This window comes from Limanda limanda, chromosome 6, assembly GCF_963576545.1.
Source record: "Limanda limanda chromosome 6, fLimLim1.1, whole genome shotgun sequence".
NCBI classification, from domain to species: Eukaryota; Metazoa; Chordata; class Actinopteri; order Pleuronectiformes; family Pleuronectidae; genus Limanda; species Limanda limanda.
Window position 1 is genome coordinate 25,570,926 of NC_083641.1, and position 23,205 is coordinate 25,594,130.

General features: G+C 43.7%; 1 protein-coding gene across 6 annotated transcripts in view; it reads left to right on the forward strand.

The window, feature by feature from the left end:
* Positions 1-23,205, forward strand: part of tenm4 (teneurin transmembrane protein 4) — a 135,388-nt gene that overhangs the window by 47,455 nt on the left and 64,728 nt on the right. For 4 of the 6 annotated variants that reach the window (XM_061073113.1, XM_061073114.1, XM_061073115.1 and 1 more), the window contains 7 exons: positions 2,452-2,580; positions 4,570-4,784; positions 6,653-6,863; positions 13,263-13,364; positions 14,268-14,462; positions 17,829-18,029; positions 22,712-22,897. In XM_061073113.1, coding sequence (XP_060929096.1) covers positions 2,452-2,580; positions 4,570-4,784; positions 6,653-6,863; positions 13,263-13,364; positions 14,268-14,462; positions 17,829-18,029; positions 22,712-22,897 — 1,239 coding nt within the window. Of the gene's footprint in view, positions 1-2,451; positions 2,617-3,266; positions 3,273-4,569; positions 4,785-6,652; positions 6,864-13,262; positions 13,365-14,267; positions 14,463-17,828; positions 18,030-22,711; positions 22,898-23,205 lie in introns of all 6 variants that reach the window. The other 2 variants (XM_061073111.1, XM_061073110.1) reach the window with 2 other exon arrangements.

A 23,205-nucleotide genomic window follows, 5' to 3' on the forward strand; every position in this document is an offset into this window, starting at 1 on the left:
CGAATCAATCAATGCACGCCAGCTCTTCTCTTTCTCTCTTGAGAGTTTCCGTCCTTGGTTTGAGAAGCAGACGATTCGGCTGCAAGTTGCCGTGAGATGCAGGAGGGAAAGTTTTTTACATGTAGAAGCTGCTCAGCGATACTGAGCAACACGTGCTGAACATACAAACAGTGAGAAGACCATCGTACTTGGGATGAATGATTGGTTTTTATTCAAAAGTTAAAAGTGAAGTTCATAGTAAATGTTTGAAAGAGCCACTGGGCGCGTGTTCCTTCAGCAGAACGAGAGGATTCAATCGGGTCAGCACTGGTTTGGAAAAAATATTTTATACTATATTTTGATTCACTCATGTTGGCTGATTCATTGATTGTTAGAGGAAAAGATCTGGTTTGGACACAGAATGACCGTCAGGTCCGGCTCACTTAGTTTTTTTTCTCAAGGTCAAACGGACAATTGTGACTCGAGCAGCACTCTCCTCCAAGTCTGAGGTTTGACTCCAATTTGTCATTTCTACGACCTTGTTCCCGGCTCTCTCTCTTGAAATGCACTTTAAAAAGCAGCAGGAAGTGGAACAGGTCTTGAGTGAAAGAAGACAGTGCAGTAACATCGAGTGAAAAGCATTTTTTCTTACCCACAAAGTTATGTGAAAGCAACACACGATTCCATTTGGCTCAGTTTACGAATAGATTCATATAAATGTGCTCAAACTGTAGATGTGTGATCATCTCTGAATTCACATGTAGGACTAATCAGGAGGGAACGATATGATGAGAAGTCTGTTGATTATTTTAATGGCGATTTCTTGATTGGGATGTGCACATATACATGTTTGCATATATAGACGTGTGTGTGTGTGTGTGTATGTATGAAAATCAGGCCTATTTCTGCTTTTTGTTTTATTTTCTTACTCTAAAATTAAAGTTATTCATCTCTCCATGTGTAAAAACCTCAGTGAGTATAAGTTGTCACAGTTTTTTTTTTTGAGGATTTTTATCAGCGGTATTACAATCCATCCGCTAAAGCTTCGAGTCCCACCAACAAATCGATGTGTGTGTATTTGTCGAGTGATTCTGTCGTCTCGTCAGTGACTGAACGGCTTAGCGCTGACACGAGCGACTTTCCGCTCATATGAGTGAGAAATAAATAAAACGCATCCAAAGAAAAACAACTCGCTCCTTCCCTCAGTCTAGACCTGTCATATAGTAATTTCTATCTCTATAGTTCAGTTGTGTGTTTATGTACCTGAGGAGCTCAAGAGAAGCAACAGACCAATAAAATCTCTGTATTGAGTTCCTGGGCCTGTTTTCTGCTGACTGGTGACTTCCACGGTGGCTTCTGCCTCGCTAAGCTCGTCTTGTCCATTCTCTTATTGGTGATCTGTCATGGTCGGGCCCCTCCCACTCCGTCCCGCTCCCCGGCACCATTGTTCCAGAGGACATTTCTTTTGTCGACCTTGTGAAATATCAGCGTGCTTCGTCCACCGGGTTCACATTGAAGCGCCCCTCGTCTCCTTCCTGCTGATGGCTTTTTTTTTTTCTGTCCCCCCCCCTTTGTCCCTTAGTTTTGTGGAGGGAATTGAAAGGTAGAAGGGGTGAGGAAAAATGACAGGGCTCTGGGGAGGGTTCCTGCCGATGCTGGTTGAGGAGACAGATGTCGTCCCCTCGGGGTCATTCGTCTTCTGATCCGAACTCATCAGCACTTTTTGTCAAAAAGACGCCATTAACCATTAAACCGTGCATTGTTCTTTATTCTTTTGGAAAAGCTGACACCTTAAGTTAATTACAGGCACCCTCCAAAATATACTGCAAGTGTAACTCAAGAGTTTGGGGGCGTTGCTGACTGAAGACGCTCGATAAGGACCAAGTTTCAAGAGAAGTCAGAAGTTTACGAAAAATAGTCGTATTATAGGAAAACAGTTGTGGTTTTACAAGAATAAAGTCTTAATTTCAAGCTGCATGTTATTTTTATAAAGGAAATATCTAGAGGCAGTTGAAGATGCACACCTCACCAAGGAGTCACACAATTAATCATTTATGGATATACAACTCTTTAATAATGGTTTTATAATGGAATCACAGCCCTTTGAATCTGAATCTAATTGTGAGGTGCCTAGAGATTCACACCCCTAGAAATTTATAGAAAGTTATAACCATTTCACAAATAATGTGTTGTTGGTAACATGTGTGTGATCCAGGGGGGAATCTCAAGAACAGGTTCTCCTTGCTGCTTATTTCTAATAATTATTCGTGTGAAATTACACCTTTTTCCTTATTCTTTTATATGATTTGTTAATACTTATTTTTTGCTTCAACGTGGCCCAAATACTTTCTCGTATTTTCTGTATAACTGATGGGGAAATGTTTTTTTTTCACTCAGATAAAATGATGAAATATGTTTAAAGCCACTTAAAAGCAAATGGACTCTGACGTCGCCTCATGTTGAACATTTCAGCGATGCACCTTTTCGGATTAAACTGGCACCTGCAGCCGATGCAGAGGCAGATGTACCAGCTGTCCGAGGACAACACCAGCGGCCTGCCCTTCCCCACGGACCTGAGCCTGCCACCGCTCGGCAACACTGGTGTAGAGATACCGGACCGCAAAGGAAAAGATGAAAGTAAGTTTGATATTTCTTTTGTTGATGGATGTATTCATATAAATAAACCCGTCCGAAATGCAGCAGCTTTTCGTTTTCAAGACCATTTGCGTCTCAAGCTGTTTGGTGCACATTAGAAAACACTGCACTGGGGGTGGGGGAAAGAAAGTTTCTCAAATCTTCCAAGTTTACAGATGACATTTTGCAGCTCCAGCGAGTTCCTTCAGATTTTTCCTTGTCCGGCTCCGCATTGTTTCTGCTGGTCTCCCCGGTATGCAGAGAGATCTGCTTTGTAATCCTATGAAAGTTGTTGTAAGTGGGAAAGTGTTATTTGTTCCTGGAGGGAGAGAAAATGGGCCGGCTTAAGGGACTGAGTATCCAGGGGGCTGGGGGGGGGGGGGGATTAGCCACTCGGTCCCCTTCAGAACGGATGTGATCCTTTCATGTCCTTTTGCCTGGGCTGGCTTCCCTGGCAGCCACAGAAAGCATGTGCTCGCCCCACGGTACCAACTGCTTTGACTCCAGGAAAGTTTGCTCTGCTCCATTCTCCGGCAAAATGGGCTCCCAGATTTAACCAAGTGATTTGCCGCTGGCGGACGACAATAGGTAGAAGATGGGGGTCATTACCATATAGAGTAATCCCGGAGTTGTCTCTGTCATTTAACAGACAGCAGAAAGTGTGTTGAGCAAACAGCAAGCATGACAGCAGCAGCCGAGCTTCAGACACCGGCACGGCAGCCGGTGCTGATGCCAAATCAATAGCTGTAGCTTTTCTATACAAGTCTCATTCTGCGGCGGTTTCCACCAGAAACACCGCGGATGTTTTATCGAGGTGATGCAGATGTGAACAGTTTTTTTGATATTCAATGTAGCTCTCTTCATCCAAGAACAATAATCATTTATTTAACCATGAGTCTTATTATCCCAGGCCTGGGCTTATGATTTATTTAAACAAGCTGATGAGCACCCCATTAATGTGCTGCATAGACACACACACACACACACACACACACACACACACACACACACACAGACACACACAACCCCGACGTGTGGAAAACGAGCCCGTGTTGCCGCAGCCTTATGCAAAGTCCGGATCTGAGGCACGGGAGTGTGTCGTGTGTCGTGTGTCGTGTCTGCTCGGATCAGACCCGCCCGCCGCTGATGGACTTTGGAGAAGGCCGCCATCTGCCGCGCCACGTGTAACCTAAAGCCGTGTCTGCCTCCGAGTCCTGGGGGTGGTTTGTAAGGACGTCTGCTTCGGTCGACGTCGCTGCTGAAATTAGCTCATCGACACAGCCCGACAGATGTTGCCATTTCCACAGAGTCCAATAGAAGTTGCATTACGGAGCTTATGAGCACATTTTGTTTTGGCAGCGAAAAAGTGCGAGTACCTGAGCGAGGCGCTAGCATCGGAGAGCCCTCTCTACTGTCATTACGGATTTAGATTTTATTATTTTTACTTAAATTATAAATGTGTTTTATCGCAGTGTCGAAGCGGCTGTGTTTTCACCGCAATCTCTGCACCATATGTTTGGTCTTTTAAATCATTAATCAGAACTTGTCCTGAATATTTACCGTAATGAACAAGATTTATGAAATGTTTTTAGATACAAAATGTACCTTGTTTAAGAAACCAGCCTCAAACTAAATAAATTTTGCCAGATCATCAGGTTTATTTATTGGATGTTGGTGTTTTCATATTATCGGTGCGACCTGTTTTCCATCTCGGAACTAGATCTCAGATTATCTTACTTTCGTTCTTTCTCCGGACAACATTCTCTGGCAGCGGTCAGACCGGGCCGTCCATTATATTTCCCTCCTCTGCTTGTCAGCGATGTGATTGAATATGTGTGATATGGTCAGACTATCATGCTCCAGCAGACTGACTCTCTCTCTCTCTCTCTCTCTGCCCTCCACACGCTGGATTAATGGCGTGATCTCTTTGACCGATTTACTTTCTGTGCATTGCAGGCAAATTGGACAGCTTGTTCCCGGATGACAGCTATATAGATATGGGGGAGATTGACGTGGGACGCAAGGTCGCGCAGCAGATTCCTCCCGGTATCTTCTGGAGGTCCCAGGTCTTCATTGATCATCCCCTGTACCTGAAGTTTAACGTGTCCCTGAGCAAAGACGCCTTAGTGGGAATCTACGGGAGGAGAGGTCTCCCTCCGACACACACACAGGTGGGAATGTCTCTGCTGTGTTTGGTATTAGTGTTTCACTTTGGCTACATCCACACTACGACGTTTTCAAAGGTCTGCCGTCCAAACTACTGCAGAGATTTTAAGCGTCTAAAGCAGAGAAGTCTCAAAATGCTGCTGTTTAGGATATTCATTTTCAGGTGTCTCAGTATGGAAGGATTCAAGATTCAAGATTCAAGATTCAAGATTTTTTATTGTCAAATGAGCGGAGATAACATGAAGTAGTCACTGTCAATTAAATGCTTGGGTCACACACTCTTTTTAAGCAATGCTCAGTAATTTCAACCCAAAAAAATAAAATAAAAATAGAAATAGTATAAAATAAAATAAAAAAGAATAAAATAGAATAACAATGAAATAGAATATCAAAAATTAAAAATAGTAAATAAAATATTTTAGGGCTGGGCAAGTTAACTCGTTTTAATCGAGTTAACTCAAGTGATGAGTTAACTCGATTGTTTATCCGCCAATTATTTTCTTTTTTCCTGTTCTGCAGCATTCAGCAACAGACTTTCACAAAATAAAAGCCTGACTTTCACAATAAAACAATAAATAATCAAACCTGAGTTAATGCGAGATAAAATAATTAATCGAGTTAACTCATCACTTGAGTTAACTCGATTGAAACGAGTTAACTTGCCCAGCCCTAAAATATATACATCTAAATATATATCTTTACATCATTACGAAGCTAAAACGCTTAGATGGAGAGTTTAAAACGAAAAAGCATCAGCATGGATGTAGCCTCTGTTGTGTTTATTCCGAGTTTAAACTCTAAAAGTGTCTGGGGCTCTGTCTTGGCCCATTTCCATGTTTTTCAGTGAGGAAATCGTTATGTTTTGTTTGTGATAAACAGCAGCAAGTTGTAAAAAATATGATTCCTTGTGAAACAACTTAAAATCACTCCTGCCTGTGTCGTATAAGGATTCAGCCTCTTTTCTTATTTTCTTATTCTTCCCTCATCTGCCGCAGAATAAGAATCTATCTCACCGCGCTGCTACGCATCATGAATACAAACCAATTCATACATCTCTCTATTGTGTTATGAATCACTTTCTTTGTTGCACGAAAGGATTTATGGCAAATTTCTTTCAGGTTCAGTATCATCAATGAATCACACAAAGGAAACAACACAGAGCTCAGGGGCCAAGAACAGGAGATTTTTCTTTGCGCTAATTCCCCATCTCGGTGCTGCACAGAATCAGATGCATCGAGCTATTAATCACGTCTGGCTGCTCGGTTCACAGAGTTTACATTTGTGCTGTAAACGCAACTGTAGTTCAACATATCGTTTCGTGGCTTTGTTTCTTTTTCTGCGTCTGCACTAACGTCCAGTGTGATTCATTTTCTCCGTCCAAGCGTCATGTTTGTCTCTTCCCTCTATTTTTACTTCAAAGAATCTAATCTGCCGGAGTTTTGCCGCTCTGTGACTGATTGCTCGCGGAGTGGCGCATGAGTCAGGACTTCTCTCTTTATGCAGATGAAAACCAAAACGCTGCCTCATTGCTATTCATTGAGTCACTGTTGATATGAAGCAAAATCTTTGCAGACGTTATTTGGTAAACAGTAAGTAAGTTACATTTATTTTTCACCCCAGCTTCTACTGTGATGGCTTTGAACAGCCTTTCACATGAGATATATGTGGAAGAGGAGATTATCACACAGCCTCTCCAGCCCCGATGTTCCAGGACTTACTCCAGCTCCTCTGGAATGATGAGTTATTCATGCAGACCACATGACGCGCCGCCATAAAGAGGGCTGAGAGCACTCACGTCTCACATGTCACTCTAATGGCACGTCTGCGGTTCCGCTCCGTCGTTCTGTCTCACTCTCCCTGTGTCTGTCCACAGTTTGACTTTGTGGAGCTCCTGGACGGACGGCGGCTCCTGGCCCAGGACTTCCACGGCCTGGAGGGACCCGCGGCCATGCAGCGGAGCCTGGCGCCCATCACCACCCACGACACGGGATTTATCCAGTACATGGACTCGGGCATCTGGCATCTGGCCATCTACAACGACGGAAAAGACACCGAAACCGTCTCCTTCCTCACCACAGCCATAGGTGAGCGCCCCCCCGAGCACGACCCGCCACTGAAACCTGTAATAGCAAAACCCACATAATCCCTATAATACCAACCAGCAGCGATCCACAACAGCTCCCGACTCCGGGGCCATGAGTCAGAGACCCGTTTCTGACCGATTTCAATAGTCAAGGAGAGTGCAGGTTAATCAAGGTGAAGATGAATATTACAAAAATCAGGACATCAGTGCCATCCTGCCATGCCCCGGAGTGGAGCATTGAGAGATCATAATATCCTCATTAGCCCGAGTGTCTCGCGAGCGAATCAGGGGTCCGGCTTCTGGGAACCATTTGCATACAATTCAAAGTATGATTGTACCCTCCTGCTAGTGCCATTTTTGATCATGATTTGCTCCAATTTCCATCTGCTTTCCATATATCAAAGTCGGGGGGAGAGATATTCCTTCCTCCTTCCTCCTCTGACTCTGAACTCGGCACACAGCTTGCGTTTCAGACACACGTCCTTTTTTTTATATATCTTTTTTTTTGAAGGTGATTCTGGGTTTGCACGCCACCTCTTTGTTCTCCCTAAAGCGCCTTTGATTAGCACGGCTGTACCGGGCGAGGTGCGAGAGGGCCCGAGGTGTCGGCTTGCACAGCTGGGAGCTGTTCTCACATGCTCTTTAATTAAAAGCTCCTGGGCCAGAGTCCATCTGTGACACAAGGGGTCGTGCCAGGCAGCAGATCGATGAGGAGCTGTCCTCAACATCAGTGGAACACCGAGAGGAGACAGGCGAGAGATGCACCGTGCCGCCCCCCCCCCCTTCGCTGTGCCAACAACGACCGTAATTCAATACGTAATATGTGATATGACACAACCGGGGGGGGGTTATGTTATACGTCTTCTCGGCTGAGCGTCGGAGGAGGCCCTCCCGTGGTTTTGCATCACGGTAAACACGAGTCGATGAGGTATTCTGCGAGGCGGCCGGGGACAGGAAGGGGCGGGGCCGACTCACTCAGAGCTGGAATCCTGCGTCTGTTCATTTTGTATTGGAGCTGATCTGCTCGGGGGGGCAGAGAGGGGCCCTTTTCTAAAATGGGTCACCGGTTAAGTGCCCTTCAGCAGAAATTGAATCTCACCAACTGCCTGGATTGTATTGAGCCGTGGAGGGATGGAGTTGACCTTCAGGTGGAGGAACCCAGGTATAGAAAATGTATGTGAGCGATATCCAGAACAGGCGAGAGACACAAGCTGCATTGTTTATCAGACACCGGCAGTGAAATGATTTTAGTGTGTTTGCCGCGGTGTTGGTGGGAGAGAAAATGTCTCATTTGACCGTCGGTGAAGCATCGTGAGCTCTACTACTGTTTCTATTTACCTGTAAACTCAATAATATGAAGGCACTGTGATGAAAAACATTATTGTTTTCTTACCAGATGTATAAAAATATGTTTATCACGTGTTGAACATGGCTCATAATGTCATTTCCTCTTGGAGCTTGTTGGCAGATGAATATAATGTCTCTGCATCATGACATTTACACGTTAATGGTTTCTAAACAAGATGTTAGCTAGATGTTATTCCAGTAGCTTTAGTTTTCCCACATCCCTACAAATACTCTCCTTTAAACCCATATTAGCAGGTTCATGCAGGTTTCTCATTGACCTTGGAGTGAAGGCCGATTCTTTCCCTTTATCATTGCAAACAAAACCCAAATGTTAGCGGATGTCAGTGGGTTTTTAGACCAGTGGAAAAGAGGCTATGGATTCAACGTTTGGGGAAATCTCTCTATATCATTTAGAGATTCATAAGCTGTCAATAATATGAAGGCACGGTGATGAAAAACATTATTATTTTCTTACCAGATGTATAAAAATATGTTTATCATGTGTTGAACATGGCTCATAATGTAATTTCCTCTTGGAGCTTGTAGGCCGATGTTTAAAACATCTCTGCATCATGACATTTACACGTTAATGGTTTCTAATCATGGATGTTATTCCAGTTGTGTTAGTTTTCCCACCTCCCTACAAACACACTCCTTTAAACCCAAATTAGCAGGTTTCTCATTGACCTCCGAGTGAAGGCCGATTCGATCCGTTATCGCAGACAAAAGCCAAATGTTAGCGGATGTCAGTGGGTTTTTAGACCAGTGGAAAAGAGGCTATGGATTCCACTTTTTGGGGAAATCTCTCCACATCATTTAGAGATTCATAAGCTGTCAATAATATGAAGGCACTGTGATTAAAAAACATTATTGTTTTCTTACCAGATGTATACAACTATGTTTATCATGTGTTGAACATGGCTCATAAGGTAATTTCCTCTTGGAGCCGGTTGGCCGATGTTTAAATCGTTTCTGCATCATGACATTTACACGTTAATGGTTTCTAATCAAATGGATGTTATTCCAGTAGTGTTAGTTTTCCAACCTCCCTACAAACACACTCCTTTAAACCCATATTAGCAGGTTCATGCAGGTTTTTCATTGACCTTGGAGTAAAGGCCGATTCTTTCCGTTTATATCGCAGACAAAAGCCAAATGTTAGCGTATGTCAGTGGGTTTTTAGACCAGTGGAATAGGGGCTATGGTTTCCACTGTTTGGGGACATCTCTCCACATCGTTTAGAGATTCATAAGCTACTGGTTCATTATCACACACAGGATATTGTGTTAATTTACTAAATGTGGTCTGGTCCTGTTCCAGTAGCGTAGCCTTGGCTCGGGCGCCTCCCTCCGACACACATTCTCTCAGGAAGACGTGTCACTGCAGTGCCAACACACACCTGGATAGAGGACATCACAGTGTCCCCTATGGACATATTCATGTCATCGCAATTACATAGCTTTGCAAATGACTCTGACGTTCACTTTAACGTTGGCCTCCTGACTAACGTTACATTCACCCACTCCCTCAGCCACCAGTTTTTTAAGCATTGTTCAAAATGATGCAGTGGGTGGAGTGAGTCTCTGAGCCGAGGCTGAAGTTGCACTTTAAATGGAAGGTTTGCACGTAGCCGTGCCCACGAGGCATCTGGGGGATAGAGTGTCCCCGTCTTTAATTTGGGTTACTCCTCATTACTTGGCAGCGGCTCCGTGGCAATCTGAGATGTACTGAATGTTTTGTCTCACAGCCCTCTGAAGCATGAAGCCATTTGTCCCTGCTGCCTGCTGCCAGACATGCTTTCGTCCAAACGTGGCTTCCTATACAGGGGGAAGCAAAGCAAGAAGGGAAGAAAGACTTACTGCTAACGTCTCGCCCCATCCTGTCTCACTCTGCACGCGGCGGCCCATCATTCAGAGGTGCTGAGCATCCTGGGAGAGCGTGGCAAGCCTCTGATTAAACCTGCCTCTGTCCTCGCCGGCTGCAGAGACTCACACAATAGTTAGCTCCCCTGATATGAAGGGTAATGAATTTCAATGAAGCCCTGCTTGAATCCATGATTTATGCGTTGGCCTATGTCGAGTGTGCGGCTAAGAGATATTCATGGCCTCCCCATCCTGCTCTCGGAGGAAACAGGCGTTTTCGACATGGGGGGGGGGGGGGGGTGAAGTCTGCTAAACTGCGTCAGCGTTCAGAACCGGAGCAGATTGATCAATTAAACTCTGCTCGGCTTGTTGTTCCCCAAAAGGAAATACCCCATGATCGATAAAGGTAAGATAAGCTTAATGAGAGGAACATTAATGTGGAACAGAATAACTGCCTTGATGCTTAATATGTCAGGGAAATGCGGTTTTGAAAGTTAGATCTTTCCGTGCATCGCTAGGTGAGCAGTAAATTACAAACCCACTTAGGTTGTTGGTTTTTTTTCTGGGCCCGGTGTGCATGAGCGGCAAGATTTACGCCAAGAATCTCCCCGGCATAATTATACTTCTGGGAGGAATTTCTAATGGCAAGTATGCACACACACCACACCTCATTTTCCCAACTGCCACCCACCCGCACACACACACACACACACACACACACGCACGCACGCACGCACGCACGCACGCACGCACGCACGCACGCACGCACGCACGCACGCACGCACGCACGCACGCACGCACACACACACACACACACACACACACACACACACACACACACACACACACACACACACACACACACACACACACACACACACACACAAACACACACACACACACTGACACAGCAACACAGAGAAGCCCAGGCCTCCTACTGTAGTTCAAAATCAAAACGCCAGTAAAATGCAGATTTGCCTGCACCACGCTGGAGGATAGTCCCCCCCCCCACACACACACAGACACACACAGACACACACAATCATACACACACACACACAGACTCAGCTGGTTTCCCGAGCTTTGAGCAACACAACATGGCAAAGTCAAGCCGGCAGCACAGAAGACATCAGTCTGTATTTCCCAGCTCTCTCTCTCTCTTTTTATTTTTTTATTTTACTGTACCTCTGGTCTGCCTCCGTCTCCGTCTCCTTCCCCCCCCCCATTCTCTCTCTCTCTTTGTCTTTTCTCTCTCTCTGTCTTGAGTTGCATCCTCCGTGATGATTGACTCTCCAGAGTAAAGGGAAGCTGAATCCACGGCTCACATTTCTCGCCCCTTTGTGGAGCACAAGAGATCCTTTGTTCAGTAAGTTTTGCCTCAGAGCCTCGGCTGCCTGGAGGCAACGGACAAGACTGAATATTTTTCAGCACCATTTCAGGCTTAATTCGGCGAGCGTCGTGTTTCCCCCCCCCCGGACATGCTGCCTCTGTCGAGCACCTCCGAGATCACGGGTCACTTTTGTTCCTAATAAAAGCAAGTGGCAGAACACGGAGGTAGAAATAGTTATTTTGTCGTTTGTTTGATTTTAAGTTACATCAGCAGACAAGATGGCAAATGCTCTGTTTGCATTGGATAAGAAATGCCCTAGATTGTGAGGAAAAAAGAATAAAGCTACACAATCAACCAGAGAGGAGATGAATCACAACCAGTGGATGCACAAGACGTAAATACTGTAATGTCAAATGCAGCCGAGCTCCCATTGAAAATACTGGTTTCTATTTATAGGGGAACGTGTATTTCTATGCAGCTTTTTTCTTAGAAGGAGAGAAATAATGATATTCTTAGAACTTGAATAGGAAAAAGAGGACTGAAAGCCATTTTCAAGCATTAGGAATATTGATTGTAATGTCTTATAAACTGTTGTACTGAGCAGACATATTAAAACCAGTTTTTTGATCAGAGGCTTTAATCACTGCAAGATTATTTCAGCCTGAAAATAAAGTTGTATTTGGATTTTCACTGGAGAGGAACACAATAAAATGTATTTATGTATTTCTTACACTTTTTATTTTAATTAATTTTTCTTGAAATCAATCGCACCAGTGGTTTTTCAATCAAGTTTAATCTCACACTATTTAGATTTTTAGCCAAAATGGAGCTAGACAAGTTTCTACTATAACCTGATACAACACAATTGTTTGTGTTGTATCTGCTTTTGCTAGTACATGAAGCAGAAACACTTACGATTTTATTTTAATTAACACCATAGAGGAAAATATGTTCATGATTGCTCAGTGGTCAACTGCAAAAAATACGGTGAAGCAGCTTTCTGTAGCTGTGCTGATTTTTGTTAATATTGTTTTAACATCTTTTACTGTCCTAACGCTTCATGTCCCTTAAAGCTTCTGTTGTTCTGTTGCACATTAAAGGAAAAACACAAACGTACGAGCCAAAACACAAAAGCAAAAGTGACAACAAAATCCACAACACAATGGGAAACACAACCGCAACAGCAGTGAGTGACAAATGGTGTTGACAGCCAAACGAGCAGTGTTACCAACTATGATCGAGCCAGGCGCCGCTTAAAAATGTGATGCTTGTCTATTTGAGGTGTTACGGTAGAGCTGCTCCTTCACCGTCAACATCAGTTGTTGCTCAATTCCGTCGTGGTTGTGTTTCCATTGTGTGTGGCTCTTGTTGTCACTTTTTGCACTTGTGAGAGACGTCTCTGCCACCGTAAAGCACCTTAAGCCGCATTGTACGCTATGAAAAGTGCAAATTAATATTATTTACTTGACTTATTTCAGTATGGTGCTAGTGCTGCTGCAGTTTTAAATCACCTGCTTGTGTTGAAAGTGTCGAGTTGGGTTTGCCACTTATCACACGTATCACTCTGTGCAGTGTCTGAGTGTTTATCTGCTTCGTGACTCGAAGCCCGAGACGATCACAACACTTGTTTACTCTCTTAGTCAATTCTCCCTCCTGACATTAGTAACACTCTCAAAAAGGTTATTTTTTCGCGGAAGAAACCGAAATGTTGACAGCATCGGAGGCTGGTGTTTATCACTGTCATTAGGACAAAAGTGGGGGGGATAATAATCAAGCCATGGAGAATGTGTGGGAGGAAAATGTTTTTTTTTGTTTTCTCAAGACACATGACTCAGAAAAGCTGCTGATTGCCTTCTTGCAGAATCTCTGGACGACTGTCCCAGTAACTGCTTCGGGAACGGCGACTGCGTGTCCGGAGCGTGCCGCTGCTTCCTGGGATTCAAAGGACCCGACTGCGGGCGAGGTGAGTTCATCCCTCCGTCGTAAAGAAGTGTTTCTATCCATCATCGTTCTCACACACACGGCGTTTCACGTCGCTGACCAAATTGTATTCACCGCACGACAAGAACAAAGCCGTTTTAATTTGTCGTTTACTTTTAATCGTTCTTCAGATCTGTTTCGATGCCGCTCCCCGTGCTTCACTTTTACCTCTGTCACTTCTAAAGCTGTGTGGTGATCACACATAAAAGAGCTCTCGACTGACTGTAAAGGACAGAGCTTTAAATTGCAGGATTGAAATCAAGGCTGTATTTGTTGAAGTGGTTTGTTTTAGTCGCATCTTTACACATCCCTTTTTACTTTTTAACAGTCACACAATCGTGAAAGTGATATTTCTAGAATCTGTAATTCCAAGTGCAATAATCTATGCTGCATGTTGCACAGAGGAAAGTGAACCTCCGATCGTTTTGCCGCCGAAGCTCATTGTCAGACTAACTTAACGCTGTCCAATCGTGATCAGATCTCTCAGGACGGATGTCAACACCAGGTCTGAACATTATCGGCAGTTTATTTTACTTTAAGGCCAATTAAATAACAATATACACCTATATCAACCGTAAACATCTATGAATGAGACTTTACCTTGTATTGTTATTCTCTGTCAGATAAAACTCTATACACGTCTCTTATCCATCTGGTTTTTTTATTTTAACAGCCACACAAATGTGAAAGTGATATTTCTAGAATCTGTAATTCCAAGTGCAATAATCTATGCTGCATGTTGCACAGAGGAAAGTTGAACCTCCGATCGTTTTGCCGCCGAAGCTCATTGTCAGACCGAGGCTTTCAGCACCAGCTCCCTATTCTTTGAAGCCATGCTTGGAGGAGTCCATTCAAAACGGATGTGTGCCGTCTGCTCTTTTCAAAGCCGCCTGTCCGGTGCTATGCAGCGGGAATGGTCAATACCTTAAAGGTCGCTGCATGTGTCACAGCGGCTGGAAGGGCGCCGAGTGTGACGTTCCCACCAACCAGTGCATCGATATCACGTGCAGCAGCCATGGGACCTGCATCGTGGGAACCTGCATCTGCAACCCGGGCTACAAGGGGGAGAACTGCGAAGAAGGTGATTGTTTTAATACGTCCTGGTCATGTGTCCCTACAGGTCAAAGAAACTCTACTTGTAATGACATTTGAAAAATCTTTGCTAGCAACAAAAGCACTCAGAGGATCAAAAATTAATTCCAAATTGCACACACTCATTAATATCAGTCCCCTAAACATCAATGAATTATTCTCTGAGAAATCTATGAAAATGTTGATAAATCTCTCAATGTTAAAGAAAGAGAAAAGAAATTTGTAGATCTGTCTTCTGATCCAGATCTGCACCACCGATTTTGTGGAAATCCATCTCAGAGCTTTTGTATAATCCTGCCAACAACAAACAAACGCAAACAATATGGTCTTAATAGAAACGCCATAGCCATAACTCATCACATAATACATATTTGGTGATTTTTCCTGGATAGATCATGAATATAAGGAATTATTTTAATGTGAAATGATCTTTTCTGTTTGAGATGCACACACACACACACAGAGTCTGATGTTAATCCCTGAGGAACTCCACATTCATGACTCTGGGTGAAGCTTGACCAGATAGGATTGAAGGAGCCATTGTGTTTGTCATCTCTTGAAGGCTCTCAGTTCAGGATGAAAAATGGGCCCCGGGACTTTGATAAATGGGGGTTGGTGACATCCATAGGCCCCCATTCTATTTCGGGTGAAGTGCCAGCCACGAGGAGTGGAGGGGACGGCGGACCAGGGCCCTTTAACATTTCTACCTTTCTTCCGGGCGACCTTCAGCCGCGATGATTAATTGCCAGGAGAGAGTTGCTTGTCAGTTAGCCTCTGATCTTTGTGCCTGGTGCCCGAAACCATCTGCTAAGAGGCGAGAGATCCTGTTTGTCTCACCATAACGGCCTTTATACCCATTTATGTCGTGGTAAAGGGGAGCTGCCACGCCGCGGCCCCACTGCTCTCCGGCTCGGCTGCGGCTCGGCGCCCATATGCCATCTGTGTGTACCGTACAGATATTGTCTGGCAGGAGGAATGTTATTTAGATTGGACGCTCCCACAACCCCTTGCACCTTACCACGTGAGCGCTCAGTTAACGACAAGTCAAGGGAGGAGAAGCTATAGAAACGGACCCTTAATTTGATATTTGCATACGAATTAAAGTTGAACCGAGAAGTCTCTCATGTGGCCCCGGGCTTTTACTCACTTAACCCTATTTTCTACTTTACCACCTATTAATGGGCATTTTGGAACTGCTAATATAAAGCCTACAATGGAGTGATGCATGTTTGGCAGCTGGACACGGCAAAAACACAGACTACTGTTCACTTCTTATTAGGGTTAAAAAATTCCGGGAATATTCAAAGTTGGAAACTTGCCTTGGGAATTAACGTGAATAAACGTGAATATACGGGAATATACGGGAATTAACGGGAATAAACGGGAATAAACTGGAAATGTTATAGGTAATTTATACTAACTGTATTTACCTTGCCATATACAGACATAAATATAAACATTTTGTTTTGTCATAGGCTGATTAGAGCCCTGAGGAAACTTTGGGCACTTGACTATATGCTTCTGCATCGTTGTCATTCTTAACATAGGTCTTTGCACAGTATTTGCTCATGTACACAGCCTTTCCTTCTACATTGGATGGGGTGAAATGTTTCCACACATGAGAGAGTGCACGTGGCATTGTTCTGTAGAATAAGATGAGAAGAAAGTTTGTAAAAAAACACTAATGCAATGCCAGAGATATTAATAGTAAGCCAAACAATTGGAATCAAAATTCCCAAAATTCCCGTGCTTAACTTCCCATGGAAAGTTTCCGGAAAGTTTCCGGAAAGTTTCCGCCCCTTTGCAACCCTACTTCTTATACATGAAGAGCTTTGTTTTTAGGTTTTTATTGGGTTTAGATAATTGTTATTGATGCTGCTACTGTGGTTTGAGGTTTCTTTTATTTTTTAATTTTTTGGCAGATCAATCAATCAATCAATTCCTATATCTAATTCCTGGTGTCTCTTACTTTAATGCACTTGTTGAGCTTGTTTATTTTGGATAAACAAGCTCCTGTTAAGGCAATTTGTTTTTTGGGAAGAGGTGTTCTTCAGTGCGGCCACTTTCAGAGGATGTCCATGCAGTGATGTCTGCACTTTGTCTTTGCACATGTGAAGAACACAGCAGGAGATAATCCGGTTAAACACGTCCACGACAACAGGGAACTCTGTGGAGCGTTCAAGCACATCCACCACGGGGAGCACCACATTTCTGTTTAGAGCACATGACCACTGCGTTATCTTTCACATCTGACATATTTCACTCTGACTTCTTCTTCTCTTCAGCTCCTATTATTTAGTTTATTTTCAGATTTGCATCCATCTCCTTCAGAAAGTTTACACATCTTCCGCCGCAAACTAAAAACACACCTCTTCCGACTATACCTTGAATAAAAAATAAAAAATAAAAAATAAAAAATAAAAAATAAAAAATAAAAAATAAAAAATAAAAAATAAAAAATAAAAAATAAAAAATAAAAAATAAAAAATAATAAAAAAAAAAATATTAACAATTTTTGAAACTAACAATTTAGTAGCACTAAAAGGGCACTTACTTTTAGCATTTTGTAGTTTTGCTTTATTTTTGAAGAAATTGTACTTTCTTGATTCTTGTTGTTCTTGGTTTGTACCCTCGGGGTTGATGCACTTATTGTAAGTCGCTCTGGATAAAAGCGTCAGCTAAATGAATAGTAATGTAATGTAATGTAAATCTCCTAAAGCTCATTCAGACGTTATCTAGAGTTTCTTCACGTGTTCTGGCAGGAAAAAACTCACATTTCAGGAGTTTATCTTTCAATAAACAAACTCCCATCACCACACCACATTTCTGTTTAGAGCAAATGACCACTGCACCTTGGATCTCCTTATCTTTCACATCTGACATCTTTGTCTTTGACTTCTTCTTTTCTGTGTGTGGCTCTTATTATTGTAGTTTTATTTGCAGTTCTGCATCTATCTCCTAAAGCTCATCCAGACATTATCTAGAGTTTCTTCACGTGTGCTGGCAGGAAAAAACTCACATCTTTCGATAAACAAACTCCCATCAAGGCACTTTCTCTTTGTGGGATGAGTTTTCACTGTGAGATGATGGGGAATCTCACAGCAGGAGAGTGGGCAGTACCTGCAGTCGACCCCTGGAGTGAAAACAGATGTTGGATTTGCTTGTTTGTGAATCTTTTCTGTGTCGTTTCTTTAGAGAAAGTGAGCGTCCTCTCTCCCCTCTTCTGTTCTGTGTGCTTCCCTTCTGCCTTTGTCACTTAACTGGAGCTCAAGCAGAGGCGACAGGTTGCTGCTGACAGAGAGAGTCCCAGCGGGTGACTGTTGTGTCTGACATTGTCTCTTTGGACCCCTTCTAGTGGACTGCCTGGACCCGACATGCTCCGGGCGAGGGGTGTGCGTCCAGGGAGAGTGCCACTGCTTTGTGGGCTGGGGGGGGCCCGGATGTGAGAGCCCCAGGGCCTCCTGCATGGACCAGTGCTCTGGACACGGAGCGTTCCTGGCGGACACCGGAACCTGCAGCTGCGATCCCAACTGGACGGGACACGACTGCTCCACAGGTGAGTGCCTCCCCCCCGACATTCTCCTTCCAAGGGCCGGTGCTAACTCAGCTGTAAACAAGTTGTAAAACATAAGTACATTCGTGGAGAACATGGCTTCATTTTCTTTCCTGCAGAGTGGAAACAACATTTGTGCTACCATCTGAGCTGCTTCTATAAATTCAGCTGCTTTTTTAATGATGCGTGTTAAAGGAGCATTGGATAAAAAAAGGAAAATATACTTTCACTACCAATTCAGTAAATAAAGAAATAAAACAAAGACTGAGCTCTAATACAGATGAGTCACAGCTGTGGAGATAAAAACATTATCTGTTGTCTTGTTTGTAGTTTTAGACGTTTCCTCAGTTGTGTCATCTCTCTTTCGTATTGATCCTCAGCTCCAGACAAACGGTTTCCACAAACAGTCGATATTCTACTGTATCCAGAACAATTTCTTTACTCTTCAATGTTTGTAACATCATGTTCCGACCTTGACACCTTCTGTCATCTCATCTGCGATAACGTCCCCCTCAGAATCCCTTTGTTCACTGTTTGATTGATTATAATCTTGGCAATTGCTCCCCACAGAAGTAAATATTTCTGATGATATTAAAACAAAATTGTCACATAAAAGCCCAAATTCTTCACATCAGCGATCAGTCGGGGGTCCACAGCTAGCAATCAATCTGTGCTATGATTCTGTCCTGAAGTTATTTCTCTTATGAGCGGTTCTCAGCCACGATCGCCACATGCTTCGTCGGCAGAGACGAGGGAGAAGTTGTCAGAGGAATGATCTAATGCGAGTTAATGCTCCTCGTTGTGCTGCAGATTTCTTCACGCTGGCACAAATCTCACAAGTTTTTCTGCTCCAGAGGATTGTTGCCATTGTTTTTATATTTTGTCCACGGGGACTGATGTCTCGTGGCAGTCGGGACTCGGCCGAGCGTGAGAAACAGAATATACCGTCTTGGACTCTTAAGGATGAGGAGAAGTCACGAGACATCAAACTACAGAAGGATGTTTCTCCTAATGAGGCTTCAGTGAACTTGTTGGTTTATTGTTGAGGAGTAAATCTAAAGACCCTGTTCAGACCTTTTATTAACATCCATCCTGAGTGATGTTAGTTTCACTCTTCAGAGCCCATATGGTGATTTGTTTGTGGTCACCTCCGCATCATTGACACAGACCAACACATAATGATAATAAAACTTTTCCTGAATTAGTAAAAACTACCTTCAGAGACGATCTGTACATTCATTCATTCATTCAGTCCCTCCTGACTCTACCTGCTCTCTTTAGCCCTTTGGTCAAAACACCCACTAACATTTGGATTTTTATAATCTCAGACTGGGTAAAAGCAGCATCATTTGGTGTTGGAGAACACTAATAATGGACATTACTGTTTTGCATGTAGAGCAGGGAAGTGAGATTTAATCCCAAGATGTCACAGAAGACACAATCAGGATGAATTTGAATCCCAGGTGAGGAGAGACAAACTTAACGCTGTAGAATCGTGATCGCATCTCTCAGGACACATTATCGGCAGTTTATTTTTTCTTTAAGGCCAATTAAATAACAATATACACCTATATCAACCGTAAAAATATATTAATGAGACTTTACTTTTCATTCAGTCCCTCCTGACTCTACCTGCTCTCTTTAGCCCTTTGGTCAAAACACCCACTAACATTTGGATTTTTATAATCTCAGACTGGGTAAAGCAGCATCATTTGGTGTTGGAGAACACTAATGACAGACATTACTGTTTTGCATGTCGAGCAGGGAAGTGAGATTTAATCCCAAGATGTCACAGAAGACACAATCAGGACGAATTTGAATCCCAGGTGAGGACAGACAAACTTAACGCTGTAGAATCGTGATCGCATCTCTCAGGACACATTATCGGCAGTTTATTTTTTCTTTAAGGCCAATTAAATAACAATATACACCTATATCAACCGTAAAAATATATTAATGAGACTTTACTTTTCATTCAGTCCCTCCTGACTCTACCTGCTCTCTTTAGCCCTTTGGTTAAAACACCCACTAACATCTGGATTTTTTCGTTGTTATAATCTCAGACTGGGTAAAAACAGCATCAATGTTTTGCATGTAGAGCAGGGAATTGAGATTTAATCCCAGGAGGTCACAGAAGACACAATCAGGATGAATTTGAATCCCAGGTGAGAACAGACAAACTTAACGCTGTAGAATCGTGATCGCATCTCTCAGGACGGATGTCAACACCAGGTCTGAACATTATCGGCAGCTTCCTTTACTTTAAGGCTCATTAAATAACAATAAACACCTATATCATCCGTAAAAATATATTAATTTGTATTGTTATTCTCTGTCAGATAAATCAAGCTTCAGACCTCACGTGTAAATATCACATCAACTCCGTCGGATACAGTTCCCGCCTCCAGCTGCCGTTATTAAGACGAGACAATTTGATCCTCGCAGAACATTTTCTGAAATGAGGACTCAAATTGGAGTCCGGCGGTAAACTCCACGAATCCCTTTATATTCCGAGCAGACACAATGACCTATTAGGTAATCCTGGGGATTTTCGAGGGGGAAATGGGCAGTTAGTCTGAGTCTGCCTCGCCAAAGAAAGAGCTCTGTAAATGATGATGAGTCGGCTCTTTATCCTCCTTTATCCTGTTCATTGTCGAGCGTCCTGTGCTCTAATACAACACTAAGCTCGCCGCCGCTGCCGTGGTTCAGCTACTAGCCTCTAACCTTGGAGACTGGGGCACGCCGAAGACGGAAAGCCTTTAATATATCGTTCAAGATTCTTTAATCCCCCCCAACCCACCCACGCTTCCCCAATACTTTTAAGTCACAAACTCATTTTCTCGTGTGGTTTCGGAACAGTACAACCTGGACGTGCCGCCGGTACTGCCCATAAAACAATGCCTCGGGTTTTATGATCTCTAATATGTGTGTTTTTATGCCATCTTTTGCTGTTCTTCCACCCAGAGGAAAGTTTGTTTACACCTTTAGTGCGAATGGTCACGGGCCACCTGGGGACCGGGGGTGTTTCTCACCGTGGTCGACTCTTACCGCGGATAATGAGGGTTTGCCTGCAGGCTGTAATTGCAGCTTTATCATGTTAAAGGTTTCCCCCCCACCACTTGTTTCTTCACAGTGAGCTGTTGTCTCACAGTGAGTTTTAGTCTGTTTCTCCCTGACCAGCATGTTTTGCTCTGATAATTCAGAGGAAGAATGCAGGAGAGTCAGTTTCTACATTTTAAAGTCCACATGCGTGCAAATGAAATCACTCAACAGGTCCAGTGTGTTCATATTGTCTTAAGGCATCGTTCGCCAATGAATATATTTTTACGTTTGCATGTGTAATGACTTTAATTTGTTTGTACGTGTGTCAATTTTCAATATTCACACGCTGCTCTGACGCTGTAACTCCAAATCAAATGTAAAATTAGCATTTGCGTAGTTTAACAAAGTGCCTCGGCTGTAATTAGCTGGGGGGGAAGAGTGATTTTTTTAAAAAGCCTTTTAAGCTGGTAATGTCACGTTATGGTTTGTGGGTGAAAATACCCCCTCAAATTTAATTTGTATGACAAAATACGCAGTAATTGACTTATTAAAAGATTTTACCTCCAGCCGGGGTCCCCCGTGGTCATATTTGAATTGGTTTGGCTAATAAGCCAGAAATACTCGGCTATTGTTCCTCGTCGCCCATACGGCTAAGCCTCTTCTGAAACAGAATGGTTAATAAAGAGGTTAACATTTCAATGCGATTAATAAGTAATCTGTCAGTGTTTAATTTCTTTGAGTCGTGGTCTTGTCACACTCTCCCTGGTGTTCATGAGACGGGGGGGTAATGTGCCGGGCTCTATCTCGGCCTGGCAGGGAGGTTCTTTCAGCCGCGGCACAATGGCACCAGCCGAGCTTCAGTCGCCCTTCCTTCCCCTGGACCTCCTCCCTCCCCTGTACACCGCTCCTCCAGGTAGAAGAAAGACAGCAGATATAAACGTGAATCTCCGCAGCTTCACCTCCTTCAGTTTTTCAGAATCAGAATCAGAATCAGAAGGTATTTATTGCCAAGTAGGTTTACACCTAACTGGAATTTGCTCTGGTTATTGGTGCATACAATGAACATAGAGACATAAAAACACAATAAATACACCACACATAAGAAAAACAATTATTATAATAGAAAAACAATATATATTTACTCACTATTTGGCAATAGCAAAGCTGCGAGCTCTGTACCACACAGGAAATCAAAAAAATGTACACTTTAATCAAGATGGTAGCGCCGATGTTCTTCCTGCGAGAGGCTCCGGCCATATTTTTCTTTCCACTCTTTACCTCCTTTGTGATAGAAAGAGGTGAATTTAAAATAAAAAAAAAAGGAGAGGAGGCCCCCGGGGGGGAAGAACAAGTCTGCAAAGGTCGCCACAATCCATGTCTTTACTTTGTAATGGACTTATTAGATTTGTATTGTCAGAGCGGATTGCTCCTTATGAGGTGGCAGGAATTTCTTTTCAGCCGCCATCAGACCGGCTAGTGAAGCGTGGCCGCCGCTGCCTGACAATAACTCCTGGATTTGTCTTTTCTTCACCCTTGTTGCCTCTGTCCTGTCACCGCCTTGTCTTCCCCTTCCATCCCTCCTCCTCCTCTGTGTCCGTCCCCCCCCCCCCCTGTCTCTTTCTCTGTCCCTGTCTCTCCCACAGAGATTTGTGCAGCGGACTGTGGTGGCCATGGCGTTTGTGTGTCGGGCGCCTGCCGCTGTGAGGACGGCTGGATGGGCAGCGGCTGTGACCAGAGGGCGTGTCACCCGCGCTGCAACGAGCACGGCACCTGCAAGGACGGCAAGTGTGAATGCAGCCCGGGCTGGAACGGAGAACACTGCACCATCGGTAGGAGGGGAAGAGGGTTCTGGGGTCTGGGTGTGTGTAGAAAAGGGGGGGTGCAACAAAGGCGTTGGGTTTGTCTGTCTGCCAGTGTGTGTGTGTGTGTGTGTGTGTGTGTGTGTGTGTGTGTGAAGCGCTGGGTGTGAGGGGAAGGGTCCATTCTGAGAAGAGGGGGGGGGGTGGGAAGCATGCTTAATTGAATTTGTGCAACTCGGTAAAGCATGAACAGGTTTACTCAAGGATCTGAGGCTTGCCTTCTTGCATTTTAATGTGGGAATGTGCTAAGGTGTCCTTTCATTTGAACTCATCCTTTT